A 24,980-nucleotide genomic window follows, 5' to 3' on the forward strand; every position below is an offset into this window, starting at 1 on the left:
TTTATCCTTGGCTGTACTGGGTCTTTGTTACTACGTGGGCTTTTCTCTAGTCTCCGGCTTCTCTCTAGTTGCAGTGTGCAGGCTTCTCCTTGCGGTGGCTTCTCTTGTTGCGGAGCACAGGCTTGAGGGCGCTCTGGCTACAGTAGTTGGGGCGCACGGGCTTAGTTGCTCCACAGCATGTGGGAGCTTCCTAGACCAGGGATCGAACCCATGTCTCCTGCACTGGCAGGTGGATTCTTTACCATTGAGCCACCAGGGAAGCCCCATTTGTTATATTTATTTTAAATGCTTATTCCTTTGATTCATTAGTTTTTTTTTTTCCTTTGATACAGGTTCTTCTGTCCATTCCCTTTCTTTTATAACAGTTACCCTCCTCAGACGTCTCAGTATTTTTCCCTCCTGGACTCATGTGTGCTTGGAACCGCCAACGACCTTGGCTGGCAGTGTGTCCTTGGGCAGTCAGAGAGTCTGTCTGAAAGCAACCACTCCACTTTCCCTCTCCCAACCAGGCAATACTCTTTCTCAGTGAATCTTCCAGAACCTCCTCCCCAGACACTTTCTTTTCCAGGGGCTGCCTCCCTCTCGTAACTCCCCATCCCTTGGAAGAGGGAACATTCAAGTGTGTCTAGCTTGGATGCCCCTGTATCTGCTCCAGTGCTGCCTCCCTATTCCAGGCTAGCATCACATTGACATGGGCTCATGCTATTTTCTTGCCATACAGTGAAAGTAGAGCGCACAGTGATTTTCCCCAGAGCAACGTGAAGGAGAGAAATAGCATGGTCCAAGCCCTGTTTTATGGTATCTGGCCCTCTTCTGCTCTAGACTACCATTGTTGCTTAATCGTTCAGTTGTGTCGGACTCTGTGACTCCATGGACTGTAGCCCACCAGGCTCCTTTGTCCATGGGATTTCTCAGGCAGAATACTGGAGTGGGTTGCCATTTCCTTCTCCAGGGGATCTTCCCGACCCAGGGATCAAACCCATGTCTCCTGCATTGGCAGACAGATTCTTTACCACTGAGCCACCAGGGAAGTCCAGACTACGATTAGAAAGAGAGAGAGAGAGAGAAAGAGAGCGATCCAACCTCTTTCAGTTTTCCTAGGGTTTTCTTATTAGTTTTTGTGTTCGGTTCAGGTGTCCATCAACTTCCCTCCCACCACTGCAGCATCTCAGGACAGGACCAAAGATTAGCCCCTGGTGTGCAATCTCATGGAAACCTGAGGTCAGCTTCATTTGGTGTTACTGAAAATGAAGCTTAATCTCCAAGTCTCCATTCTTTTCTTCTCTGTACTAAGAAGTTTGGAATAGATGATCTCAGGTTGTCCTCACTCTAAAATTCTGTGATTCCATGTGGTACACGCAGAGGCGGGAGGTAAGAGACATTGAGATATTTTAAGACCACTCAGTTTCCAAGGAGATAAAGAGACATTTTTTGGGGGGGGACACCCAACAAGAGAGAGAGTTATTAACAAAAATGAATGTCAAGTTAGAGGGTGGAATGTCAATCAAGTTTCAAGGAACGAGAAGAGGTTGTTGGCAGAGAAAGAGATGTCACAAGAGAAAGAGAAAAACCACTGATTGGAAAGAGGCTTGGAGAAGAAATCAGCAAGTGTTGAGAATGACAAATGCGATTAACCCACCATGGGAGCAGATGCCATCTTTTCTTTCTAATTTATTATTAAACATTTCTGACTTACCAACATACTACTCAGAATAATATAATGAAATCTTGTGTCCCCGGTGCCCAATCTAAAACATTACTCACGACCAATATATAGTAACCTCGTCTCCACCATCACCAGAGGTAGTCAGCATTACCCTGTTCACGGTTTATCGTTCTCAGTAGTTCTTTATGCTTTTACTGCGTATATATGTACTCAAGGGCAATATTTCATCTTCAGAGAAATCAGGTTTCATGCTTAAAGACGGAAGTGTGGGGACTTCCCTGGTGGCCCAGTGGTTAAGACTGCCTTTCAATGCTGGGGTTGCAAGTTCGGTTGCTGTTCGGGAAGCTAAGATCCCACATGCCTTGCAGCCAGAAAAACCAAAGCATAAAACAAAAGCAGTATTGGAACAAATTTAATAAAGACTTTAAAAATTGTTCACATCAAAAAAGTCTTTAAAAAAAAAAAGAGACAGACATATGACAGTACTGAAATACTTAGTTGAGGTTAAAAAAAAAGTGTCAGAGCTGGAGTCTCAGGCGAGGAGAAAAATGGAATAGTTGAAATAACTTGGATCAGAGCACAGGAAGCTTCTTCCTGCTCATCAGATTGTCCCAAGGTGATGACATGGTGACTGGCAGAAGCTCCCGCAGATAGACAGCATCGGTCAGCTTCCTGATGGAGAGAGCCGCCACTCCTAGAACATCAAGGTCAGGAGGAAAGGGACAGTTTCTGCTGCCTCCCAGCAGAGCTGTTAGTCTGAACCACTGGGAGTTCACTTCTCAGAAACACCAGTGTTGAGAAATCAGACATCAGAACACAGCAGGGAGTCATCTACAATGTCCAAGACAAGTCCCACAGCACGCTGAGGTTTGGGGCCAGGCGCCAAGGTCAGAGCTGGCCCATGACCAGTCCCTGAGATGAATACCACCAAGGTTCTGCATTATCCTTTCCCTGTAAGAGGCCCTTGAAAGTGCCTCTGAAGGCGCGTGTCACCCTCAGGCTCAGCAGACTGCCAACATGGAATAACAGAATCATTCCGTGCAAAGATGGCTGGGGTCAGGGGGGCCACCGGCCTTGCACAATCCTACTAGTGACAACCTACCTGGGCCATCTGTAGACAATCCAGCCTTGCCGGGTACATGACTCAGCCCTAAACCCCCCGCTACTGCAAAGAGATTAAAAACGCACTCCATTGACACAAAGTGTAATTTGCATCAACACTAAATATAATTTGGGGGTGGGGGGAAAGAGAGGATTTTTGTAAATACACTTTTGAAATTTTGGTCTATGAATAACTCATTTAATTCGTGATTTGCTTTGATTTTCTTCCAAAACTCTGTGCATAATTGGGAATTCTTGAGAAATGAGGAAATCAAATCCACAGATTACTTTCAAATGTGTGAAATGCTGTATGAACGCTAAAATTAACAATTCGTGGAGTTGGAATACTCTGTTTGTATGCATTTAATTAAAACATTTATTCTTCATTTTGTGGTTTCCTTTCTGTATTCTAGAGCCAATAATCATTTCCAGGCTTCAGACATAGTTGTAAGCTCTTGAAAAGCTCATAGGCCCTGGGCCCACAGGGCCTGGAGGATAAACAACCCAGTTGAGGAGATTTTATGGGAGGTGCCTGGGTCTGTGGGCACTAGTTGGCTCCTTTGTCCCAGTTCCCTCCCTCTCCCCACTTACGGTCACTTATGGTGTTAGTGGGGCCAGCGTCCTGAAGACAACATCCCCAGATAGAGTCACCGGAGGCTTGTTTCCTATTTGCTCATTCAACCACTGTAAGAGGGGGAACCTTGTTTTGTTCACTGCTGTGTCCCCAGCATAGGAGAGTGTCAGGCACATCACAGGGATCCAAGTATTTTTTATATATATATATATGATTTATTTTTTTTTCTGGCTGTGCTGGGTCTTCGTTGCTGTGTGGGCTTTTCTCTAGGTGCAGCAAGTGGGAGATACTCTCTAGCTGCCGTTCCCAGGCTTCTCACTGCAGTGGCTTCTCTTGCGGAGCACTGGTGCCACAGCTGCTAAGTCTGTGTGCCCAGTGTGCCCTAGAGCACAAGCGCCATAGCTGTGGCTCACGGGCTCAGCTGCTCCACGGCATCAACGTCAGTATGTGTTGAATTCATGCTTCTTACTGGGAAATGGGATTAGATTGATGAATCAATAGGGCTCCAGCTGCATCAACATTGTTTGAATGATGGACAATGAGAATATATTCACTCATTACTCTTCTAATTCAAAAATAACATAACTTCACATTGGGATATCACTTTACACTCCTTTCAAAGAAACTCAGAAAGAACAGGTGTTGGTAAGGATGTGGAGAAATTGAAACCCTTGTGCATCGCCAGTGGGGATGTTATGTGGTACAGCCGATAGGAAAAACAGTATAATGGTTCCTCAGAAAACGGAAAATAGAGCTACCGTATCAGCCAGCAATCACTCTACCAGTATATACTCCAAGGAAATGAAATTAGTATGGCCAAGAGACGTCTGTGTGCCTAGGCTTATTGCAGCGCTAACACAGTAGTCAAGATGTGGAAGCAACCTGAGTGTCCATGGGCCAATGAGTGGATACAAAACTGTGGGGTATATATGGACAATGGACTATCATTCAGCCTTCACAAAGGAAGGAGATCCTGCCATTCGCAATGACATGGATGAACCGTGAGGACATTATGCCATGAGAAACAAGCTAGACACAGAAACAGAAACTGCATGATTTCACTGATATGTTGAACCTAAAAAAGTTGAGTACAGAGGAATAGAGAGGGGAATGGTGGGACCAGCGGTGGGAGTCTTGGGGGAGAGGGAGATGTTGGTCCAAGGGTACAAAGTTGCAGTTACGTGGGATGAATAAGAATAGAGATCGAGCATACAGCATGGTGCCTATAGTTCATAATACTGTACTAAAGCTGGAAATTTGCCAAGAGGGTAGATTGCAGGTCCAGACACACAAAAATGGTACCTATGTGAGGTATCGATGTTAAGTTGTGGTTGAGTGTAGTTATCATTTCACTAGGTCGATATATATCAACTCTTCAGGTTAGTCTCCTTAAATATATAACATTCTTATTTTAAAAATAAATTTGTATATATTTTTCTTTTTTTCCCAAATACTTAGCTAGTTCTCCCAGCACCACGTGTTGAGTAGTCCACACTTTCTCCACTGGCTGAATGCCACATGAGCATACAATGCATACTTACATAAGCTCAGATTCTATTTCTGGGCTTTCTATTCTGATTCATTGTATCAAGGAGTTCTATGGGTTCAACAAAAAGGGGCTCTATGGGTTCAACAGACCTCCAGATGTGTGTTTCAACCTGTTTCGTTTGGGGCCAGAGTGCAAAAAGAGATGTTTTTTAAGTCTGTGAATTTTTTAAATTAATTTTATTTTTGTCTGTGCTTGGTCTTCGTGGCTGCGTGGGCTTTTCTCTAGTTGTTCCAGCGGGGGGTTACGCCTCCTCGCAGTACGCCAGCTTCCACTGCAGTGGCCTCTCTCGTTGCAGAGCACGGGCTCTAGGCACCCGGGCTTCAGGAGTTACAGCTCACATGCTCAGCAGTTGTGGCGCGTGGGCTTAGTTGCTCCTTGGCAGGTGGAATCTTCTTGGACCAGAGATCCAACCTGAGTCCCCTGCGTTGGCAGGCAGATTCTTATCCACTGCACCACCAGAAAAGTCCAAGCCTGTGACTTTTAATATCTTTAGGGATTCCACAGAGTCCAGTGTCTTTGGTCTAAGACATTCCAGCCCTGTCTTAGACCAAATTACTTGCCCAAGCCCTTAGGTCATTGAGTTTTTTCTACCTGGAGTGTGACGCTAGCAACGTTTTCATAGTTTTGTAACACATTTTAGTGTGCCACACTGAACGTTCTCTTGTTAGTCTTCCCTTTCAATATTCCTATAAGTGCTCTAATTCTCCAAATAGGACATTATTTTGTCAGCTTCTGGGAGAAAAAAAAAGTCTGGGGCTTTGATTGCAATCACATCAAATTCCTAACTCCATTTGGATGGAATTTACCTCTTTACAATATTGAGTCATCATTCAGAAATGCTATAAGTCTCCACTCAATTCTTCTTTTATATCCCTCAGTAAAAATTAAAAATTTCTTTTTAAAGATCCTGCATATTTCTTGCTAAATTTATTTATTTCTAAGAATCTCTTTTGCTGCTGCCAATACGAATGGATATCTTTTTCTATCATTTTTTTTTCAAGATTACAAGAGTAACGTGGTCATTGTATGAAAAAAAAAAACCAATATAGAAATATAAATAACCATCACCACACTCCCAGAAATATGGTGTCTCCAGAAATATGGTGCTATCCTTCTAGGACTGTACTTACCACACACACACCCAAACACATGCATGCATGTACACATGTGTGCACACACACAGGCAGACTAGGTCACACTATACATTCTGTTCTGCATCTTGCTTTTGTCTCATAACAATTTGTCACAGAAATCTATTCATGTTCATGCATATAAGTCAAGCCCAATCTCCTTATAAATTGCATAGAATTACATTCAATTCTTATCATTTTTCATTAAGTAACCATTTTCTTGGATTTTCACAGTACATGATCATAGCATCTGCCATTATTTAAAAAAGAAAAAAAAGGAAGGAAACTTAATTTTTTGGTCTTTTTGCAGTAGCCAGAGCATCCAAAACAATGTTAAATGATCGTAGTGACAGAAGAAAATCTGTCCTGTCTCTAACTTTAACAAGAAAGTCTTCATTTTTTAAATAATTTTATGTATTTATTTGGGATGTTCTGAGTCTTGCTGCTGCATGGGCTTTTCTCTAGTTTTGGTGAGCAGGGGCTGCTGTCTGCTTGTCGTGTGCTGGCTTGTCCTGCTGCAGAGCGCGGGCTCCAGGCTGCCCGAGCTTCAGTAGTTCCGGCTCCTGTGCTCTAGAGCGCAAGCTCAGTAGTTGTGGCCCACAGGCTTAGTTACTCTGGAGCACGCAGGATCTTCCTGGACCAGGGGTCAAACCTGTGTCTCCTGCATTGGCAGGCGGATCCTTTACCACTGAGCCACCAAGGGAAGCCCCAACAAGAATGTCTTTAATGCAAATTTTAATGTTATCTGTTGGCTTCAGATATTTTTTATCAAGTAGATACAGTGTCTTTGTACACTAATAATTTGGAATTTTAAAAATCAGGATGGTGGAGAAGGAAATGGCAACCCACTCCAGTATTCTTGCCTGGAAAATCCCATGTACGGAGGAGCCTGGTAGGCTGCAGTCCACAGGGTCGCAAAGAGTCGGACACAACTGAGCGACTTCACTCACTCACTGTGTTCATATTATTTCATTTTCTTTAAATATGCTGCTGCTGCTGCTGCTAAGTCACTTCAGTCGCATCCGACTCTGTGTGACCCCATAGATGGCAGCCCACCAGGCTCCCCTGTCCCTGGGATTCTCCAAGCAAGAACACTGGAGTGGGTTGCCATTTCCTTCTCCAATGCACGAAAGCGAAAAGTGAAAGTGAAGTCGCTCAGTCGTGTCCGACCCTCAGCAACCCCATGGACAGCAGCCTGTCAGGCTCCTCCGCCCATGGGATTTTCCAGGCAGGCGTACTGGAGTGGGCTGCCATTGCCTTATGCTACTCTTTGTTAATATTTTCTAATGTTCACTTTTGCTGATATATAAACCAGACTATGTCTTATAATTCAAACAAAATATAACCTGCATGAAAATGAATATAAATAAAAACATTTTGGGAGTCTGTATAAAAAAAATAAAATAAAAATCAGGATGGATGTTGAATTTTTCAATGCCAGCTTGGCATATATCCCAACGATCATGTCTTTTTCTCCTGAGGCATATTGATAGAATTAACTTTATTCATATTAAACCGTTTTTGTATTCGTGGTCCTGGTGAATGGTTTGTTTAGTGTCATAAAGTGGTTTTAATTTTGGGTTTTAATTGAAGTATAGTTGATGTGCAGTGTTGTATTAGTTTCAAGTTGCAGATATTTTCACTCTTGAGATTGTGACTGGCCTGTTTTTCTTCTTTGTTTACAATTAGTTTATAAAGCTCTTTCTGCTTACTTCCAACCATTCTTTTAATTCTCAAAAGAAATACAGCACAAACTGGTTTGATGCCCCTGGGAACACAGTTAAACCACATCACTAGCCCCTTGCAACATAACCAGCCACGTGACTGGTTCCCACCAGAGGTCAGTGAATGGACATGGCGATGAGTTTGTCAAGAGCAGAAGGGCCTTTGCTTTGCTTTCTCTCTTTCCCTTCCATAGTGACCTTGGAGATCATGGAGCTGCAAGATGGAAGGGGCTTAGACCCTTCACTGCCTAGGAGAGAATCTCCCAAAAGATCCACCCAAGGAGAATCCACACTGGACCTTGGGAAGCTATTGAGACTTGAGGATATTTGTTACAGCAGCTAGCATCAATATCATCATATAGCTGACAGTGCAGGAAGTTTCCATAGCATCCGTTTTGAAACATTTTTAATATAGTTTATTTGCATGAGTCCACTTATATGGAATGTAAGACACACAGAGAATGGAATATAACAGAAATAAAGTGGTTCCTCACACCTAGTACTCTGTGAATACCTATTAATAGCGCTAGACTGCTCTATATGGCAGGATAATATTAATATTTTTTGAGACTTTAACCTAGATATTTTTTCCTCCAGCTATTTTCCCCCTCTTCCTTTTCTTTTTTTTTTTTTTCCTTTAGCCATGGACTTTATTGTTTGAATATTTGTAATTATTATTCTATACACAAATGTTAATTTCTTACAAAACTCTGTATTCCATATTGCTAGGTCACTTCACTCTTCATTTTATGTCACATTTCCATCAAGAACTATTTCCCCAAATCACCATCTGCCTGATTGTGTGTTGTTGCTGTTCAGTTGCTAAGTTGTGTACGACTCTGCGATGCCAGACACTAGTCCACCAGGCTCATCTGTCCATGAGATTTTCCAGGCAAGAATACTGGAGTGGGTTGCCATTTCCTTCTCCTCCCTCTCCCTTTTCAAAAAGATTCTCTCAGAAGGAGGATGGAACAGAACAGAAAACAGAAAATATTATGCCTAACTTGGTTTCCAACCACCTAAATCCATCAGATTTTCCTAGATGTCTCAGAGGCAAATATCAAGATGGAAAAGTGGGGAGTGAGGGGGTGGTAAGAAAGCTGGGCTCACCCAGGGAAGGAAGAAGAGGGGGGTCAGAGAGAGTACAGATTTCTGTGAACCCCAGACAGCACTGCATCTTCACCCACATCTCGGGGAAAGGTGGCAAGACCCCAGGAAGGGATGGTGGTGAGTGATGGGGGGATGAAGATTCTCACAACTTCTGAGCAAGGTACAGAAGCGGCAGAAAGACCTACACAGGCATGTTCATGGCAGGATATGATGCGTTAGCTGCTGCCTATATGCACCCGTTTGGCCCTGGACCGCCGGATTTGTAGATGCAACCAAGGATGTGTCAATATACCACGGCAAGCAGGTGGTTCAAGAAACAGAGAGCCTCCTCCTCAAGGACTGGTATTACATACCCTCGAGGGGGAAAAGGAGGGAAACCCCCGATTGACTGTGCCAGACTCTAGGGATTAAGGAGAGAAACATACTCCTTCGAAGCACTTAAAATCCTTACTGGTGCCCTTGTTACCCAGCTGGTTCTGTTTCTTGGGGTAGTTCCCGGTGGAGAACCATCTCCGGTGGAGGGGCTTAGGCAGGAGTGGGATGGTTGAAGGAGTGGGTGTGTTCTGCGTCGGGTAGGGGCTGTCAAGCTGTCTCAGGAGGGGAGGCTGGAGGGTAAGAATAGGAGAGGGCTGAGTGGGCGGCGCCCCCGACCACGTCTCCTCCTCCTCCCCCCAGGCCAGGATTGAGGGCAGGCTCGGGCGGCAGCAGGGGGCGCCAGAGGACCGTCAATGCAGCGGAGTGGACTCGCCGCCCTGCTCGAGACCCAGGTCCCACCCGGGCTCCGCGTCCCAGACGTACTGTAGGGCATGCGACCGGCGAGGGTTGGGGAAGCAAAGGGAACCAGGCGAAGCCCGGGAGCCTGTGGCCGGCAGCGGCGGGCTCGAGGTCACAGCCGTTACCTCTGGGCAGGGACCCCAGGGTGTCCGCCTCACACACAGGGTCTCAGATTTAGACGGGGACCTCGGGGCAGAGGAGCTGATGCACCATCCCGTGATGGGATCAAGGAAGGCAGGCTTCATGAAGCAGACATGTACACTATCTGACATTTATGTCAACATTTATGTGACATTTATGTGACATTTATGTTGCATTTTGGCATTTCTTCATATTTTGCCAACCTCAAGACAGGACATTGGTATCTTACCCTTCAAGGGGGCCTCCTCCATCTTTCCAGGGGGCAGCTTCTGTAGTCCCCAGACTTCTTGCCCATCTCCCTCCTCCCCTGGCCGACCCTCCAGCCCCCACCCACCCCTCAACACACACACCCCTGCACTTTCTTCCCCCATCTTTCAGGCCTCCTCCAAGCCCTATTCTTCTCTGTCCACCCCCATCCCTGCCTAAACTCAGTACCTCCCTTCAGTTCTTTTCTTAACCATCTGTCTCAGCCCCAGCCCCGCCTCTCTCTCTCTCTCTCTCTCTCTCTCTCGCTCTCGCTCTCGCTCTCGCTCTCGCTCTCTCTCTCACATACACACACACACACACATACACACACACATAAGGAAGCCCAGCCGGGAGGCCCCAGGGGCAAGGCTCTCCTGCATAAGGTCACCTCTACCAAACCCCCACCCTCATCAGCCATGGATGCCTAGCCCTTGCGTCCCGGCCCTGAACACCAGCATCAAATCAGGCCTAACTTCTTCCCAAAGCTCCTGGGGGAGTAAATGCAGGGGCAGAGAGTCAGACCCCAGCAAGTGGGGTCAGTGGGGACAGGGGTCAGAGGGCAAAGCCTGAGTTCTGCCTGTGGTTCACAGAACCAGGAGACCTGTTGCTAGGTAACCAGGTCTCCCAGCCCCTTCCCAGCACATCCTGAACTGCACATCGGCAGCCTCCAGCCATCTTCCCTGAGTCTCTCAGACACCCGCCCTCTGTGGGATCCTCAAGAGCAGGAGGAGAGGAGAAGCAAGCCCAGTCACCACCCCTGAGCTGCACTACCCCCGTTTCACTGCGAAGACTCGGCCGCTGGGCCATTAGCTCACCACCGCCATGAGTCTGGGCATCATGGAGGAGGAGGACCTGGCCGAGTACTTCCGGCTGCAGTATGGGGAGCGGCTGCTGCAGCTGCTGCGGTGAGTGTCAGAGGGCCCGCCCGTCCCCCAGCACCCCAAACCACCCAGGCCCCAGCACAGCCCTCTCTCCCTCTCAGCACACCAGCCCTTTTGCTCAGATGAGTGCTTTCCCTCCCCACGGGTGCCTGTCTCCACGGGTTCCTCCCAGCCCCGGCCTGCCCCTTGGGCTCAGCGTCCACCGTCCTTCTTGCCTGTGTCTTGGGTAGGAAGTTCCCCAGTATTGAGGACCAGTCGGACTCTCCATCCGTCCGGCTACTGGAGAAGAAGAAGGAGGCCAAGATCATGCACCATGCCATGGAGCAGAAGAAGGAGGTGGGCAGCTTAGGGTGAGGGATGGGAAGGGCCCACCCCTTCCCAGGGAGAACCTGAGGACAGCCCTCCATTTTGTGGGTGGTGGTGGCTAGAGTCAGGCAACCTGGTGATGGTCCAGTGTTTCCTCTGCAGAGCACAGGAGAGATCTGAGTCTCAGGGTACCAGAGTCCTGGGATGTTCTGCTCTGAACCAGACATGGGGTGGTAACTGGGCACCTGGACAGGGCTCTGGGACAGGGGATGCTGGAGCCTTCCTGGGTTCCCACTCAGGGGCCCTCCCACCCTCCCTGCTGCCCCCCACCCCTAGATGTTTCAGCGCAGAATGGAAACCCTGAACCTGCGCTGGGAGGAACTGGGCATCAAGGAGGCCCAGCTGAAAGCCCATATACAGAAGTTTGAGCAGTTCATCCAGGTACCAAGTGGCATGGCCTGCTGCAGCCTGGGTACCGCGCTCTGCAGTTGTCCCTCCTCCCCCATGCCCCCACCCCCTGCCTCTCCTGGATTCTGTTGACTCCTCACCCTGGGTGGGAGGGCTCCTGGGTGCTCACCAATGCCTGGAGCTTCCCCCTTTGTGGCCCCCTCCTCTTGCCCTGTGTGTCATTTTCTGCTTGTCAGTCTCCACTCCTCTAGGGTGCTATTTCCCGTTTCCTTGCCTATTGTTGGTATGGACAGTTTATCCAGTGAATGAGCGAATGGGGAATGATGAATGAATGAATGTGCCACACTCAGGGCCAGATGCCTGGGGTTACAGGGGTGAATCATGCCCCCAGCTCACCCCACCCCTCCAGGCACTGGAGTTGAAGAACCAGGCACTGGAGTCCACTCTGAGACAATTACAGAAATCCCCTCAACCAGCCTCACATAACCCTGAGACATGCTTCTCCTTACACCTCGCCCCCACTCAGGCAGCCCGGCCACCCCCGTCCATTCTCAGGGTGGACAGAAGCTTCGTGGGGGCCTCACCATCCTGGGCCTCAGGGAGGGCAGGGCCCATGCCTGACTGGCACCACCTCCCCGGCCCCAGGAGAATGACCAGAAACGGATCCGAGCCCTAAAGAAGGCCAACAAGGAGCGAGAACTCAAGAGGCAGCGCATGCGTGAGCTGGCCAAGGCCAAGCAGGAGATGGCAGTCCTGCGACTGGAGCACCAGCGGCTGAGTGCCAAGCTGCAGGAGTACTCCATCTTCAACAAGTACCTGGAGAAGGTGGTGGAGAACTCCGAGGTGTGTGGAGGGCTGGGGGGCGGGCTTCTGCAGCCCTACCGCCTCGTCCCCAGGGGCCTGGGCTGAGGACCCTCTACTCTGGGGAGAGGTCTCCAGATGAGGAAGGCAGCAGGCAGAGGGCCCTGGTGAGACTGGACTCATTTCTCAAGGGTGGGGGCCTGGTTGTACATCTTTGTGTGCATGACGTCTGTGGGCCTGCCTCTATATGGGTCACAGGTTCGAGGTTTTGTTTTGAAGAACCAGCAACCAGCTCTGCCTGCTTCTGTCTGATGTGGTCCACACTCTCCCTGCTTCCCCTCCTTTCTGGTGTTTTTGGTCTACGTTGAGAGTGCATGGGCAGAGGGAGGGAGAGAGACTGGGACGCACCAGCCTCGTGCAGAGCTGGGCACTTAGCATATGCTGGGCCCTGGGCTGCGTGCTGCAAGTGGAACCTTGCTCAGTCTGCTCGCTAGGCCCCAGAGGAAAGCCATCATCTCACCCTGTTATGAGGAGGAATTGGAAGCTCAGAGAGGTTACGTAACCTGCTCAGGGTTGCACAGCTTGTAGGTGGCAGAGCCTTTGTGTCTAACTACCCCTCTGTAGGCCACTGACCACTGCTTTTTTCAAGGTGCCTTGTTGCCAGAGCTAAGGGAACGGCCCAGATCTCTGCCCACCCACGCTTCCTGCGGCATTTGACACTGTTGATGCTCCTTCTGAAATATTCCTGCGCTCTTTCCTATGGGGCTCCTCCGTCTTCCTCCTACCTTCTGGCCCTTCCTCCTCAGGCTCCTCTGGGGCTCCTCTTCCTTAAGTTCCTTGGGTCTTTGTCCCAGACCCTCCACTTTTCTCCCTGAGCAATTCCCTGGGCCTCTGATAGATGTCACCCATGTGGACAGCCACCCACTTGTGTCCTCACGCCCACATGTGGCAGCAGCAGGGCCCCTCACCAGGACGGAACGAGGTATGAGGTGTGCCTTCTGGGTGTGAGTCCGAGTCCATGTCCTGTGGGGGGTTCAGGGAGACAAAGCACACACAGCTTTTTTAAAAGTCTTGGAAATTTCCATATAGAACCACTAATCTAGTTTATTTATGCATTAGCCCCAAATCTGTGTTATTTCCTGCATTCTAAGGTACCTACTATATGAGAAATTGTTCATTTAACAGTTGGTTTTTCTGGGGTTTAGGGGGAGTGAGGGAAGACTACTACATTAAAGCAGTAGATAGATTACAAGACGTGACTCAGATTTAGAGCTGGTAAAATGTGTCTTAGGACCAAGGAGACTGGTCTGGATCTTGCTGGCCCATAGCGCCCTCCTAAGCTCAGGCCCCTACATCTAATTCACTGAGTCCATAACTGCTTCTTGCCATCCCCAGGCCAGCCCTGCTGCTGGTGGGTCCGTTGCTGGTGAATGGCATGACCACCCACCCACAGCCTCACCAGAACCCAGACCTCACCCTTGACTCCTCCTCCCTCAATCCACGCAGCCATCAATCAGCAGATCTGGTCTATTCTCCTAAGTATTTCTGGAATCCAGCCCCTGCCCCTTCCTCATTCAGACCACCGGACGTACTTCTTAGGAGTTCAGCTCTGCGTTATTCCTGTCCAGCATTCTGCAGCCAGCGTTCTCAAAATCTTTCTTTCTCTCTTTCTTTCTTCCTTTATTTCTTTCAAAATATTTAAAGCATACTGAAAAGTATACAAAATATATAACAACACCCAAGTATTCACCACAGCTCTATCAAATTGGAATTATTTTCTCCTATTTGTCCCCCCTTCTTTTTTTTTTTTTTTTGGCCAAATCATACAGGTTGCAGGATCTTAGCTCCCCAACCAGGGATCAAACCCAGGCCCCCGCAGTGAAACCACCAAGTCCTAACCACTGGACCACCAGGGAATTCCCATCAAGCTTGTTGTTATTATTTGGGGCAACAGAATACATTATCCATAAGCTATGAATAGTATGTACATGTCCTTTTATGGCTTCTTTTTTCCAATCAATGATTTTTTTAAAAAAAAATTTGTATCATGGGAAATTTCAAACATACAAAAGTAAAGAAAATAGTCTACTGAATGCCCATTCAGTTCAGTCCAATTCAGTCACTCAGTCGTGTCCAACTCTTTGTGACCCCATGAATCACAGCACGCCAGGTCTCCCTGTCCATCACCAACCCCCAGAGTTCACTCAAACTCATGTCTACCAAGTCGGTGATGCCATCCAGCCATCTCATCCTCTGTCGTCCCCTTCTCCTCTTGCCCCCAATCCCTCCCAGCATCCAGGTCTTTTCCAATGAGTCAACTCTTTGCATGAGGTGGCCAAAGTATTGGAGTTTCAGCTTCAGCATCAGTCCTTCCAATGAACATCCAGGACCGATCTCCTCATCACCTAATTGCAATAATTATCAACTTACTGTCAGATCCCCATCTCTGCTATTTTGAAGCAGATGATATGTTTTTAACCCATAAGTGTTTCAGTATATCACTCTAGAGCTCTTTGTAACATATCCACAGTACCCATATCATGTGTGTCTGCTTGCTCAGTCGCTTAGTTGTGTCCAACTCTGCAATCCCATGAACCCATATCCAGCTGACGTCAAAATTTCCTGATATTGTACAAATACTTTTTGTACAGCTGGTTTGTTCCAATCAGGGTCCAAACGGGTTCCCACTCTGGGTTTGGTTGGTGTGTTTATCAGGTGTTCTAGACATCGTTATTATGCTGATCAAAAGAAGCCAGACATACTGTATGATCCCATTGAAATTTTTCAGTTCAGTCGTATCCAACTCTTTGCGACCCCATGGACCACAGCATGCCAGGCCTCCCTGTCCATCACCAACTCCCGGAGTTTACTCAAACTCATCTCCATTGAGTTGGTGATTGATATGTGTAAAAACAGGTAAAATGAATCTTTGGGGATAGAAGTCACAATTCTGGTTTTCTTGGTAGTAGTGGGGACAGATACTGAGAGGGGGACAAAGACCCTTCTAAGGTGCTCAGAATGTTCTGAGCTCCCTTCTTCAGTTATTAGCTAGAATTCTATGAACACCATCAAGAAAAGGACTTCACAGAGACTTCCCTGGCAGTCCAGTGGTTAAGATGCTGCGCTTCCACTGAAGGGGGCACAGGGAATCCCTGGTTAGGGAATTCAGATCCCACATGCTGTGTCGCATGGCCAAAATGTAGGAAGAAGAAAAAGGACTTCAGAAAGAGAATCTTCCCTTCATCAACTATTTGGTGACTATATTAGCCATAAAGCAAAAGCTTGTTAATGCTTGACTCTGAGTCTCCAGAACAATGAGTTGGTTCTCCAACATCCTCGACAAGTGCCCTGTAACGTTGTTAGTATTATTGCATTCATGGGTTTTTAACATATTTGATATGTTTCAATCCTTTGCACTTATTCTTACTGATGTTCAAAGGGTCCCATCATTGGATAATGGGAGCCTCTTCAAATTGGTATCTGAGTGCTTTTGAAATTGGTGTTAAGTTTAGGAGAGGTACTCCTGGTTGCTCTGATGTAGCCCACTTTTTAAATTAATTTATATTTAATTGAAGGATAAATGCTTTACAATATTGGCTCGATTTCTGCCATACATCAACATGAATTAGCTATAGGTGTACCTATGGCCCCTCCCTTTTACCTCCCTCCCACCTTCCTAGCCAATTCTTTTTAACTGTTATATATTGTTGCACCTCTTAGAAATGCAGACTGGAAGTTATCTCTCTGCTCACTCCTCCAGTGGATGCAATCCACACTCCTCAGTGTTTACTGAGCACTTTTTTTAAACTTCTCCAGGGTGATCTCTCTCTCCCCATCTCGAACTTGGGCCATTCCTACTAAACTCTCTTGCTCATCCTGAAGATGCCACACACACCTCATCAGCTTTATCCAGGCTGTTCTGTCTACCTGTATGACTTCCTCACCTGCCTTTGCCCGGCCATCTTCTCTTCATACCTCTGGTCTCATTTTTTAACCATCCTTTGCCTTAAGAAGCCTCTTCTGGCAGTCCCTATCTCCTGTAATACTGAGTTAAGTGGCTCTTGCCCACAGAGGAAGTGTTTGCTGGAAAGGCGAATTCCTGGAACATAAGTCTATTGCTGGAAATGTCACGAGATGGAGAGAGCACTCAGGGAGTGTCCCCTGGGTGGCTGGAAGGCACGTGTTGATAAATCCCCCAGGCATGAGTTGGCATCCTGAAGCTGGTGCTCACAGCGCCTTGAAGAGAGGGAAGGTCGCAGGGCTTTTGTTCTGCTTAGTTAGGGTCAGAGCTTCGTTGTGTTGGGGGGAAGGGTGGCTGAGCCTGGCCGGCCGGCTCCTCTGGTACCCGCCCTCTCCAGCCCCCACCGGAGGGAGGCCTCAGCCATTGCTAAACAAATAGGAGAGCACCAGGTGGAAGATACTACCTAACACTCTCCCATGGCCCCATCCCCCAGTCACCGATAAGGCTTATCACTCGGTGTCGTAACTGACTGTTTACTTGTCTGTGTGTCCTACCGCGCCACCGCCTGTGGTAAGGCTTCCTAAAAGCAGTGTCTGGCTGTCTTATCTCCTGCTCTGTCCCTAGCGTTTAGCACACTTCCTGGCTACTAAGTGGTTCGTGGTGCATTCCTGCTGAATAGGCTCATGATTGCCATCCGAGACAGCGCAAAGTCTACCCCGCCCCCGCCCAGCAATGCTCAACCCTAGAATCATATGGTGACCCTTCAGACCGGTTTATTCATCCGGGTCTCTGAGGGTGGAGCCTGGCACGAGGCCTCGTTGAAGCTCCCAGGTGATTCCAATAAAGTGCAGCCAAGCCAGAGCGCCTGCCGGGCCAGGTGCACATGCTCCCGACAGGACACCGCGGTTCACGACCCACACCACGTGACCCACGGCCCATACCAACTCGGGGTGGGGGGCGGGGCGCAGGGGAGACTCCGAGGGCTTTACAGCCTCTGGCCCTTGACTTAGCCCAGGGCCAGGGCCTCCCTGCTGGGCAGAGGCGCAGAGGGTGGGAGCTGGGGGCGCAGAGTGGGGTCGAGGCCCCCCTGGGCGGAGGTGCACTGACCTGAGCCCCCAAACCCCCCCCCCGCCCTCGTGCAGTTTGAGGAGATCCACGAGGTGATCGCGCGCTACAAGACACTGGTGAGCATGCACCACGACCTCATGCAGTCGGCACAGGAGGGCCAGGAGAAGATTGAGCGTGCCAAGGCGCGGCTGGCACGCTACAAAGAGGAAAAGGACGACGAGATCCTTCAGCACAACAACGAGCTGGCGCGTCTGCAGATGCGCTTCGACCGTGCCCGCAGCGACGTCATCGTCTGGGTGAGTGCCGGGCAGGCGGGGTTGGGGGGGGACACAGACAGACACACATAGACACAGACACGCACACACAGGCAGGCGCGTAAGGGATACACACACCTCAGCACACACAGGTAAGGGACACACACACCAGCACACACACACAAACACAGGTAAGGCACGCACACAACAACACATACACACCCCCCCCACTTAGTGCTCACACCCCGCCCTCATTCCCCTCCCCAGGAATCTCGCTGGGCGCACATTCAGAACACCGCTGCCAAGAAGACCCTCTTGCTTGGCACCATTAAGATGGCAACGCTGAACCTCTTCCAGATCGTGAGCAAACAGCTGAAGGAGGCAACCTTCGTGTCCCTGGAGGACACGCACAAACAGCTGGACATGGTAAGAGGAGCCCAAGTGCCTGGCAGGCAGGCTGGAGGTAGCCATGATGGCTCCCCACGGGGTTGAGGGGAGGCCTGATGGCTAAAGAGCAGTGGTCCTCAAGTTTTCAGAATCACCTGGGGACTCGAGCTTGTTGCTGGACCCAGCCCCAGAGTGTTGGACTCGGTAGATCTGAGATGAGAAACCATGAATTTTCATTTTCCGTAAGTTTCCAGGTGATAGTGCTGGTCTGGGTTCCACACTTTGAGAACCACTGCGTTAGTGCTAAGATTCTGTTGGCCCCATCAACAGGTCAGTAGAGAAACCCATTACTGAATTCCTTAGCTGCTGCACAAGAGTCTTACAAAGTTCTAGTGAGATGCTGAAGGCCTGTGACTGGGGCCCATCCTTGGGGAAAAGAGAACATCTGCAGGGGTGGGAATGTATCAAGGGGGTGACAGTATCAGTCTTGTAAGTACCATTCTGAGATTTTTCCCTTTGAAGTAATTGAAAGGAAACTGAAAAGGAATTAACCTTTTCGCTGTGTATGATACAAAGCTATCTGATGCCATATCTGTGTGCCCCCTGGAATAATCTCACTTCTGACCAAAGGAAAGCCGCATCCCTTAACTTGGGAAACTCTGCACCATGCTTCTTGTGACATGCGGAGAACCATGACGAATTATTGATCCTTTTGGCATATCCTTTTAGCCTTTAGCTCTGCCGTGAAACAGTGGAAAGTAGGCTCCTAAAGGCCGGAATTTCTGTTTGCTTTATTCTCTGTTGTATCCCCAGCCTCTAGAACTATGCCAGGCAGATAGTAGGCACCACTCAGTAAGTATTCAGTGAATGAATATGAAACACAAGCCAGTGAAAGCAATTGACTGAGAAGTGCTTCGTCTGTTTGTTTTGTTTGTTTTTAAAGAGAAAAGATGGGAATTCCCTGGGGGTCCAGTTGTTAGGACTCTGAACTTCCACTGCAGGGGACCCATGTTCTGTCCCTGAACAGGGAACTAAGATCCTGCAAGCCTCACAGCACAGCCAGAAAAAAAAAAAAAAAAAAAACCCCAGCAACCTGAAATTCATGAAATGTAAAGAATTTCACCCACTGACCAGCAGAATTTCCTTAAAGGAAAGAATCAGCCTGCATCGTAAGGCATGTTAGAAGTGAATTATTCATATTAACAGTCCAAAGACTGTAAAGGGAGTTTGTAAGAAAGTTTGTTGTGAAACAGCCATCCTCAAGCTTTTTTTGGTAGTAGGATACCTTTACACTCATAAAATTTGTTGAAGACCCCCAAAGAGCTTTTGTTTATATGGGTTATATCAGTTGATATTTACTTTATGAGAAACTCAAGCAGAAAAACTAAAACTATTTAATTCATTTAAAATGACAGTAAGAAACATGTTAACACAAATAGCATATTTAAGAAATAGATGTATTTATTCATGGCTGCCTTGGGTCTTAGTTGCGGCACGTGCAATCTTTCATCCTGGCGTGAGGGCTGCAGAGTGCCTGGGCTCTGTAGTTGAGGCACGTAGGTTTAGTTACCCCACTTTGCATGAGGGATCTTCATACCCTGATCAGGGATCAAATTCACGTTCCCTGCACTGAAACGCGGATTCTTAACCACTGGACCACCAGGAAAGTCCCATAAATAGCATTTTAAATGAAAAATACATTTTCAAAAAGTATTTTGTGGGATGGGTGGCATTTCAACACTTTGCAAATCCCTAAAATGCTGCTTCCTGAAGGACAGGTGGATTCTCACACCTGCTTCTGTATCCAGTCTGTCACGATAGCCTCTGTGATGGGAACATCCCACTTGGGTAAAAGTCCACGTAGACTCACCAGACAAAAGACAAGTAGCAGAAGTAACAAAAGACAGGGAACACCTTAGCATTATTGTAGAAAGAGTTTTGGCCTTGCAGGCCCCTCTTCCCTGCTGTAGGGTCTCAGGACTCGAGGTGTCCTCAGGCACCGCCTCTTTAGCTGTTGTAAAGAGAGATGGGGCAGGAGGTGGTGATCTCCAGCCCATGGCCCCTGCCCTAGCACCCCCTGTTTGGACAGTAGCTTACAGTCCATCCACTCCAAATTCTGAGCGTTCAGACTCCCTCGACCATTTGTTGTCCTCCCCCCAACCCCCCATCCCAACCCTGGGCATGCTGCATGGCCTTTGGGATCTTAATTTCGCAACCAGGGATCGAACCTGGGATCAAACCTGGGCCCCAGGCAGTGAAAGCACCAAGTCCTAACCTCCGGATCACCAGGGAATTCCTGTTCTCAACCTTGACTTGCCTGCACAGGAATTCCTCATATGCCCAAATGTAATTTTTAAATATCCCACTTGATTCCTGTAGGATATGAGCCTACTGACACATATATGTGATTAAGTAGCCTGAAAAATGGAAAATAAAGACCTAGGAAAATATTGTAATAAGTTGAAACTTTATATAAGATAAATATATAAATAGTATTATAAATAATATGTTACATTTATAGTAAATATAAGTTAAAATCTAAGGTCAAGGCAAGAGAGAGATGTAGGGACTCTCGGTTCTTGGATTCTAAAGGACAGTAGTTCGACAGGAACAGAAATTGGCTCTGAGCTGCCTTATAACCAGAGGAAAAACACTGTTCTTGAACCAAAATAAGAAAACATAAGTTTTCCTTAGAGAGAGAGACCTTTCCCAGCACCTAACCTCTAGCTGAAAATTTTCACAGAGGCTTCAGAGACACTTAAGTGAATTATGTTCTCAATAGCATCCCTACAATGGATGCACGTGTGGGCTTCAGAAGGGAGTCACTCATCTAGAACTGGGAGCAGAGTACCACTCAGGGAAAGTGATTCTGCAAAAGGCCAAGACAGTTTGCATTCCACTCACTGTCTGTGCAAGGTCCAGCATTATTATCTCTGAATAAAATCCAAACTGTGCTTGGCAAATCCTAGAATCCCAAGGTGATTAAGTTTCCTCCAGAAAAATAAATGGACTCTATGGACTAAAAAGGGGCTTCCCAGGTGGCGCTAGTGGTAAAGAACCCACCTGCCAAAGGTTTGATCCCTGGGTCAGTAAGATTCCCCTGGAGGAGGGAGGGCATGGTAACCCACTCAGGTATTCTTGCCTGGAGAATCCCATGGACAGAAGAGCCTAATGGGTTACAGTCCATGGGTTCGCAAAGAGTCGGATACAACTGAAGCAACTTAGCACAGCACAGCATGTGGACTAAAAAAATTTAGAAAACAAATGAAGTTTGCTGGGTTTAAAATGCAGAACTTCACAGTGCCTTTGCTGTGGCTCTGTCCTGAGACTCCAAGCTCATCAGAATTCTACAATTTGCTTGCCCACAGAATCCATTTTGGGGGTGTGATGACTTATTATTAAGAACATAGTTTGGGAAATATTGCACTTGGCATCTCTAACCTCGGGAAAGTTACTGTGATTCTTTGTTTCCTCTTTTGCAAAATAGGAATTATGTTGGTAATCGTAATAGTGTTAGCAACTAGCAGGTTGTTGAGAGTTTTGGACAGTCTGTGTAGCCCTGTCTTTTGGAACACTCTTGAAAAGGAGAAACTGTCAGACTGAGATCTAAGAGGCCATCCAGGCCAACCTTTTCTCCCTCTTTGCTTTTTAAAGATAAAGAAATCGAGTCCCAGAATGATGAAGTGATTTTCTCAGAGTTGTGTCAGCATCCCAAGTCATCTTTTTTGTTTTTTAAATTGAAGTGTAATTCATTTACAGTGTTGAGTTATAACAGTTTCAGGTGTACAGCAAAGTGACTGTTGTGTGTGTGTGTGTATATATGAATGGATAAATACATATATCCATATTCTATTTTTCAAATTCTTTACAATTATAATAGTTTAAGATATTGAATATAGTTCCCTGGGCTATGTATCAATGGTAAGTCCTTGTTGTTCCTCTGTTTAATATATAGTAGTGTGCATCAGTTAATCCACACTCCCTATCCCTGCCCCCTTCCCCTTTGGTAACCAACCATAAGTTGGTTTTTTATGCCTGTGAGTCTGTTTCTGTTTGTAAATAAGTTCATTTATACTATTTTTAGATTCCACATATAAGTGATAATCATATATGTCTTTGACTGACTTCACTTAGTACGATGATTTCTAGGTCCATCTGTGTTGCTACAAATGGAATTATTTCATTTTTTTATGGCTGAGGAATATTTCAGTGTGTGTGTATCCATATATATATACACATATATCATATTTTCTTTATCTGTTCATCTATTGATGTAGAACCACAGGTCTTCTAACTTATGAGGCTGTGCTCTTTCCACTGTATCATACTGATTGCATGTTCCTTTTTTTAATATTGTTTTTAAAAATTTATTATTTTTAACTAGAGGATAATTGCTTTACAATGTTGTGTTGGTTTCTGCCATTGTTGTGAAGTCGCTCAGTTGTGTCCGACTCTTTGTGACCCCATGGACTATAGCCCACCAGGCTCCTCCATCCATGGAATTTTCTGGGCAAGAGTACTGGAGTGGATTGCCATTTCCTTCTCCAGGGGATCTTCCCCACCCAGGGATCGAACCCGGGTCTCCGGCATTGTAGGCAGACACTTTATTGTCTGAGCCACCAGGGAATTGCTTGGTTTCTGCCATGTATCACCATAAATCAGCCATAGGTATACACATGTCCCTCCTTCTTGAACCTCCCTCCTATCTCCATGATTGCATGTTCTTTACAACTAAAGCTAGTGAACAGAATTGAAATTTCCCTTGATGACTCAGGATTAACATAATGAGCCTCTGTTCTGAGTGTCAAGTAAATTAACCTGCTTGAAGGCTATTAACTAGTGGAGAGGCATCTGCCCCAACCCTGGCTGACTCCTTTCTGCTGACGCTTCTATCCCCAGAGTCCTCTCTGGAGCCTCCCCCTGTCTCCCTGTGAGACGGTCAGCCTGAACTTCATCCTCTCACTGTGTCTGCCTCTAGGGGTTCCCACCTCCATCCCTCTTCATTACCTCTAGTCTGCTAAGCCTGATTCTCCACGTCAACTAGAATAATTATCAAATGAGGGAAAGTGACCTCAGTCACAGGAAATGGTGACTCCTTACAAGCAGGCTATGCCCACATGTTTTGGGATGGGTGGCCTGTCACCGGCTTGGAATTGACTGCAGTCCTTTGGCCTCGCTAGATCCAGCAGTTTATCCAGGACCTGTCAGACATCTGGGCAGAGGTGAAGAAGAAGGAGCTACAGCAAATCCGGGTTTGAAAAGCAGCTGTGGTTCCAGAACGTTCCAAGACGGAGAAGGGAGGGAGGAAGTTGCTGGTGACCTTGCCATCCAGTCAGCTCAGTCCAGCTCCCTGAGACATACCCACCACCCACCTTCGTGCCTTTCTGCTGGTGAAATCCCTGTTTTTCACATCAGGCCTCAGCCCATCCCATCCCTGAAGACATTAAATGCTATAAGAACTTTGTTCGTAAGTTCTCTCTCTTTTTGGTGGTTTATTCATGGGGAAGAGGGTACACTGAGGGAAGAAGCCCCCAAAGCACTCCCTCTGGAAGCTAGTTACTTAGGCTGCTCAGGTTTGATGTCTCCTAGGCTTTGCTGTTTCAGAGAAGGCAATGGCACCCCATTCCAGTACTCTTGCCTGGAAAATCCCATGGGCGGAGGAGCCTGGTAGGCTGCAGTCCATGGGGTCGCTGAGAGTCGGACACGACTGAGTGACTTCACTTTCACTTTTCACTTTCATGCATTGGAGAAGGAAATGGCAACCCACTCCAGTGTTCTTGCCTGGAGAATCCCAGGGAGGGGGAAGCCTGGTGAGCTGCCGTCTATAGGGTCACACAGAGTTGGACACGACTGAAGCGACTTAGCAGCAGCAGCAGCAGGCTTTGCTGTTTACACAGAAGGATCCACATGGCAACATACAGTGCAGTGAGGACATAGGCCCCTTCTTCTCCTCTGCTACCTCAACTTTTTTCTTAAGTTGGTGTTTCCAGTTGGAGTGCAGAAACTCACTGGAAACCTGAAGGCAGCTTTCTGGGTCAGAGCAGCAAAGGGTTTGACCGCTGAGTTTTTGACCATAAGTATAAGGCTTCACGGGCTTCCCAGGTGGCTCAGTGGGCAACTCTTTCTTGAGAGTGGGGAACTCATTCTTCCCTGACCTCAGGAGGCAGCCCTGCCCTCCCCCTGTCCCCACTGGTCCCCAAGACCTGCAGTATGGTATCAGCCACGCTGATGTAGGAATAGCAGGCAGGCCTCCAGGTGATGGCATCTTAGCACCTTAGGCTGGAATGATGGCTTCAAACCAGCAAACCTGAACTGAGTGGAGGTGAATGGGAAGCCTCATGGCATGTGTGCTCGGTCGTGTCCGACTCGTTGCAACCCCATGGACGGTAGCCCACCAGACTCTTCTGTCCGTGAGTTTCTCCAGGCAAGAATGCTGGAGTGTGTTGCCATGCCCTCCTCCGGGGGATTTTCCTGACCCAGGGATCGAACCCACATCTGCTGCATTGTAGGCAGATTCTTTGCCCACTGAGCCGCCTGGGAAGCCTGTGAAGCCTTGTACTTATGGTCAAAAACTCAGCGGCACCGTTCTCAGTCATCAGGAGCAAAAGGCAGGTCAGAGACTGGACTGAAAAAGCAGCATTCCTTGAGCATATGTTTCAGGTATGTCGTCCTGGTGAAAACCATGGGACCCCATCAGCCCTATCAGCCCTGAATTTGCCCATGGACACTGGCTCCAGATGACAGGGTCGGGAGTCACGTTGGGCCTGCCTGTCCCCAGCTGGTCTCCCTCCCGGCCAGGCTGCCTCCCAGGAGGCAGAGGCAGTGCTGCTTTCCCTCTGGGGCACCTGAGGAGGCAGCCGCAACATGGCTCCTCCCTGTGATCTCAGATGCCCCAAGAT

General features: G+C 47.7%; 1 protein-coding gene across 2 annotated transcripts; it reads left to right on the forward strand.

Moving 5' to 3' along the window:
• The first annotated feature begins 10,837 nt into the window (after window positions 1–10,837).
• CCDC42 (coiled-coil domain containing 42) lies at window positions 10,838–23,552 on the forward strand. Of its 2 annotated transcripts, XM_055576563.1 has the most exons (7): window positions 10,838–10,920; window positions 11,127–11,232; window positions 11,539–11,643; window positions 12,256–12,453; window positions 17,515–17,736; window positions 17,962–18,120; window positions 23,262–23,552. In XM_055576563.1, the coding sequence occupies exons 1-7, from the start codon at window positions 10,838–10,840 to the stop codon at window positions 23,337–23,339; spliced, it is 951 nt and encodes a 316-aa protein (XP_055432538.1). In that variant the 3' UTR covers window positions 23,340–23,552. The 2 variants fall into 2 exon arrangements, with proteins under 2 accessions (XP_055432538.1, XP_055432539.1); XM_055576564.1 differs by lacking the exon at window positions 17,515–17,736 and having other exon boundaries at window positions 23,262–23,548.
• The last annotated feature ends 1,428 nt before the right edge of the window (window positions 23,553–24,980 follow it).

This window comes from Bubalus kerabau, chromosome 4 (genome assembly GCF_029407905.1).
Source record: "Bubalus kerabau isolate K-KA32 ecotype Philippines breed swamp buffalo chromosome 4, PCC_UOA_SB_1v2, whole genome shotgun sequence".
Taxonomy (NCBI): Eukaryota; Metazoa; Chordata; class Mammalia; order Artiodactyla; family Bovidae; genus Bubalus; species Bubalus kerabau.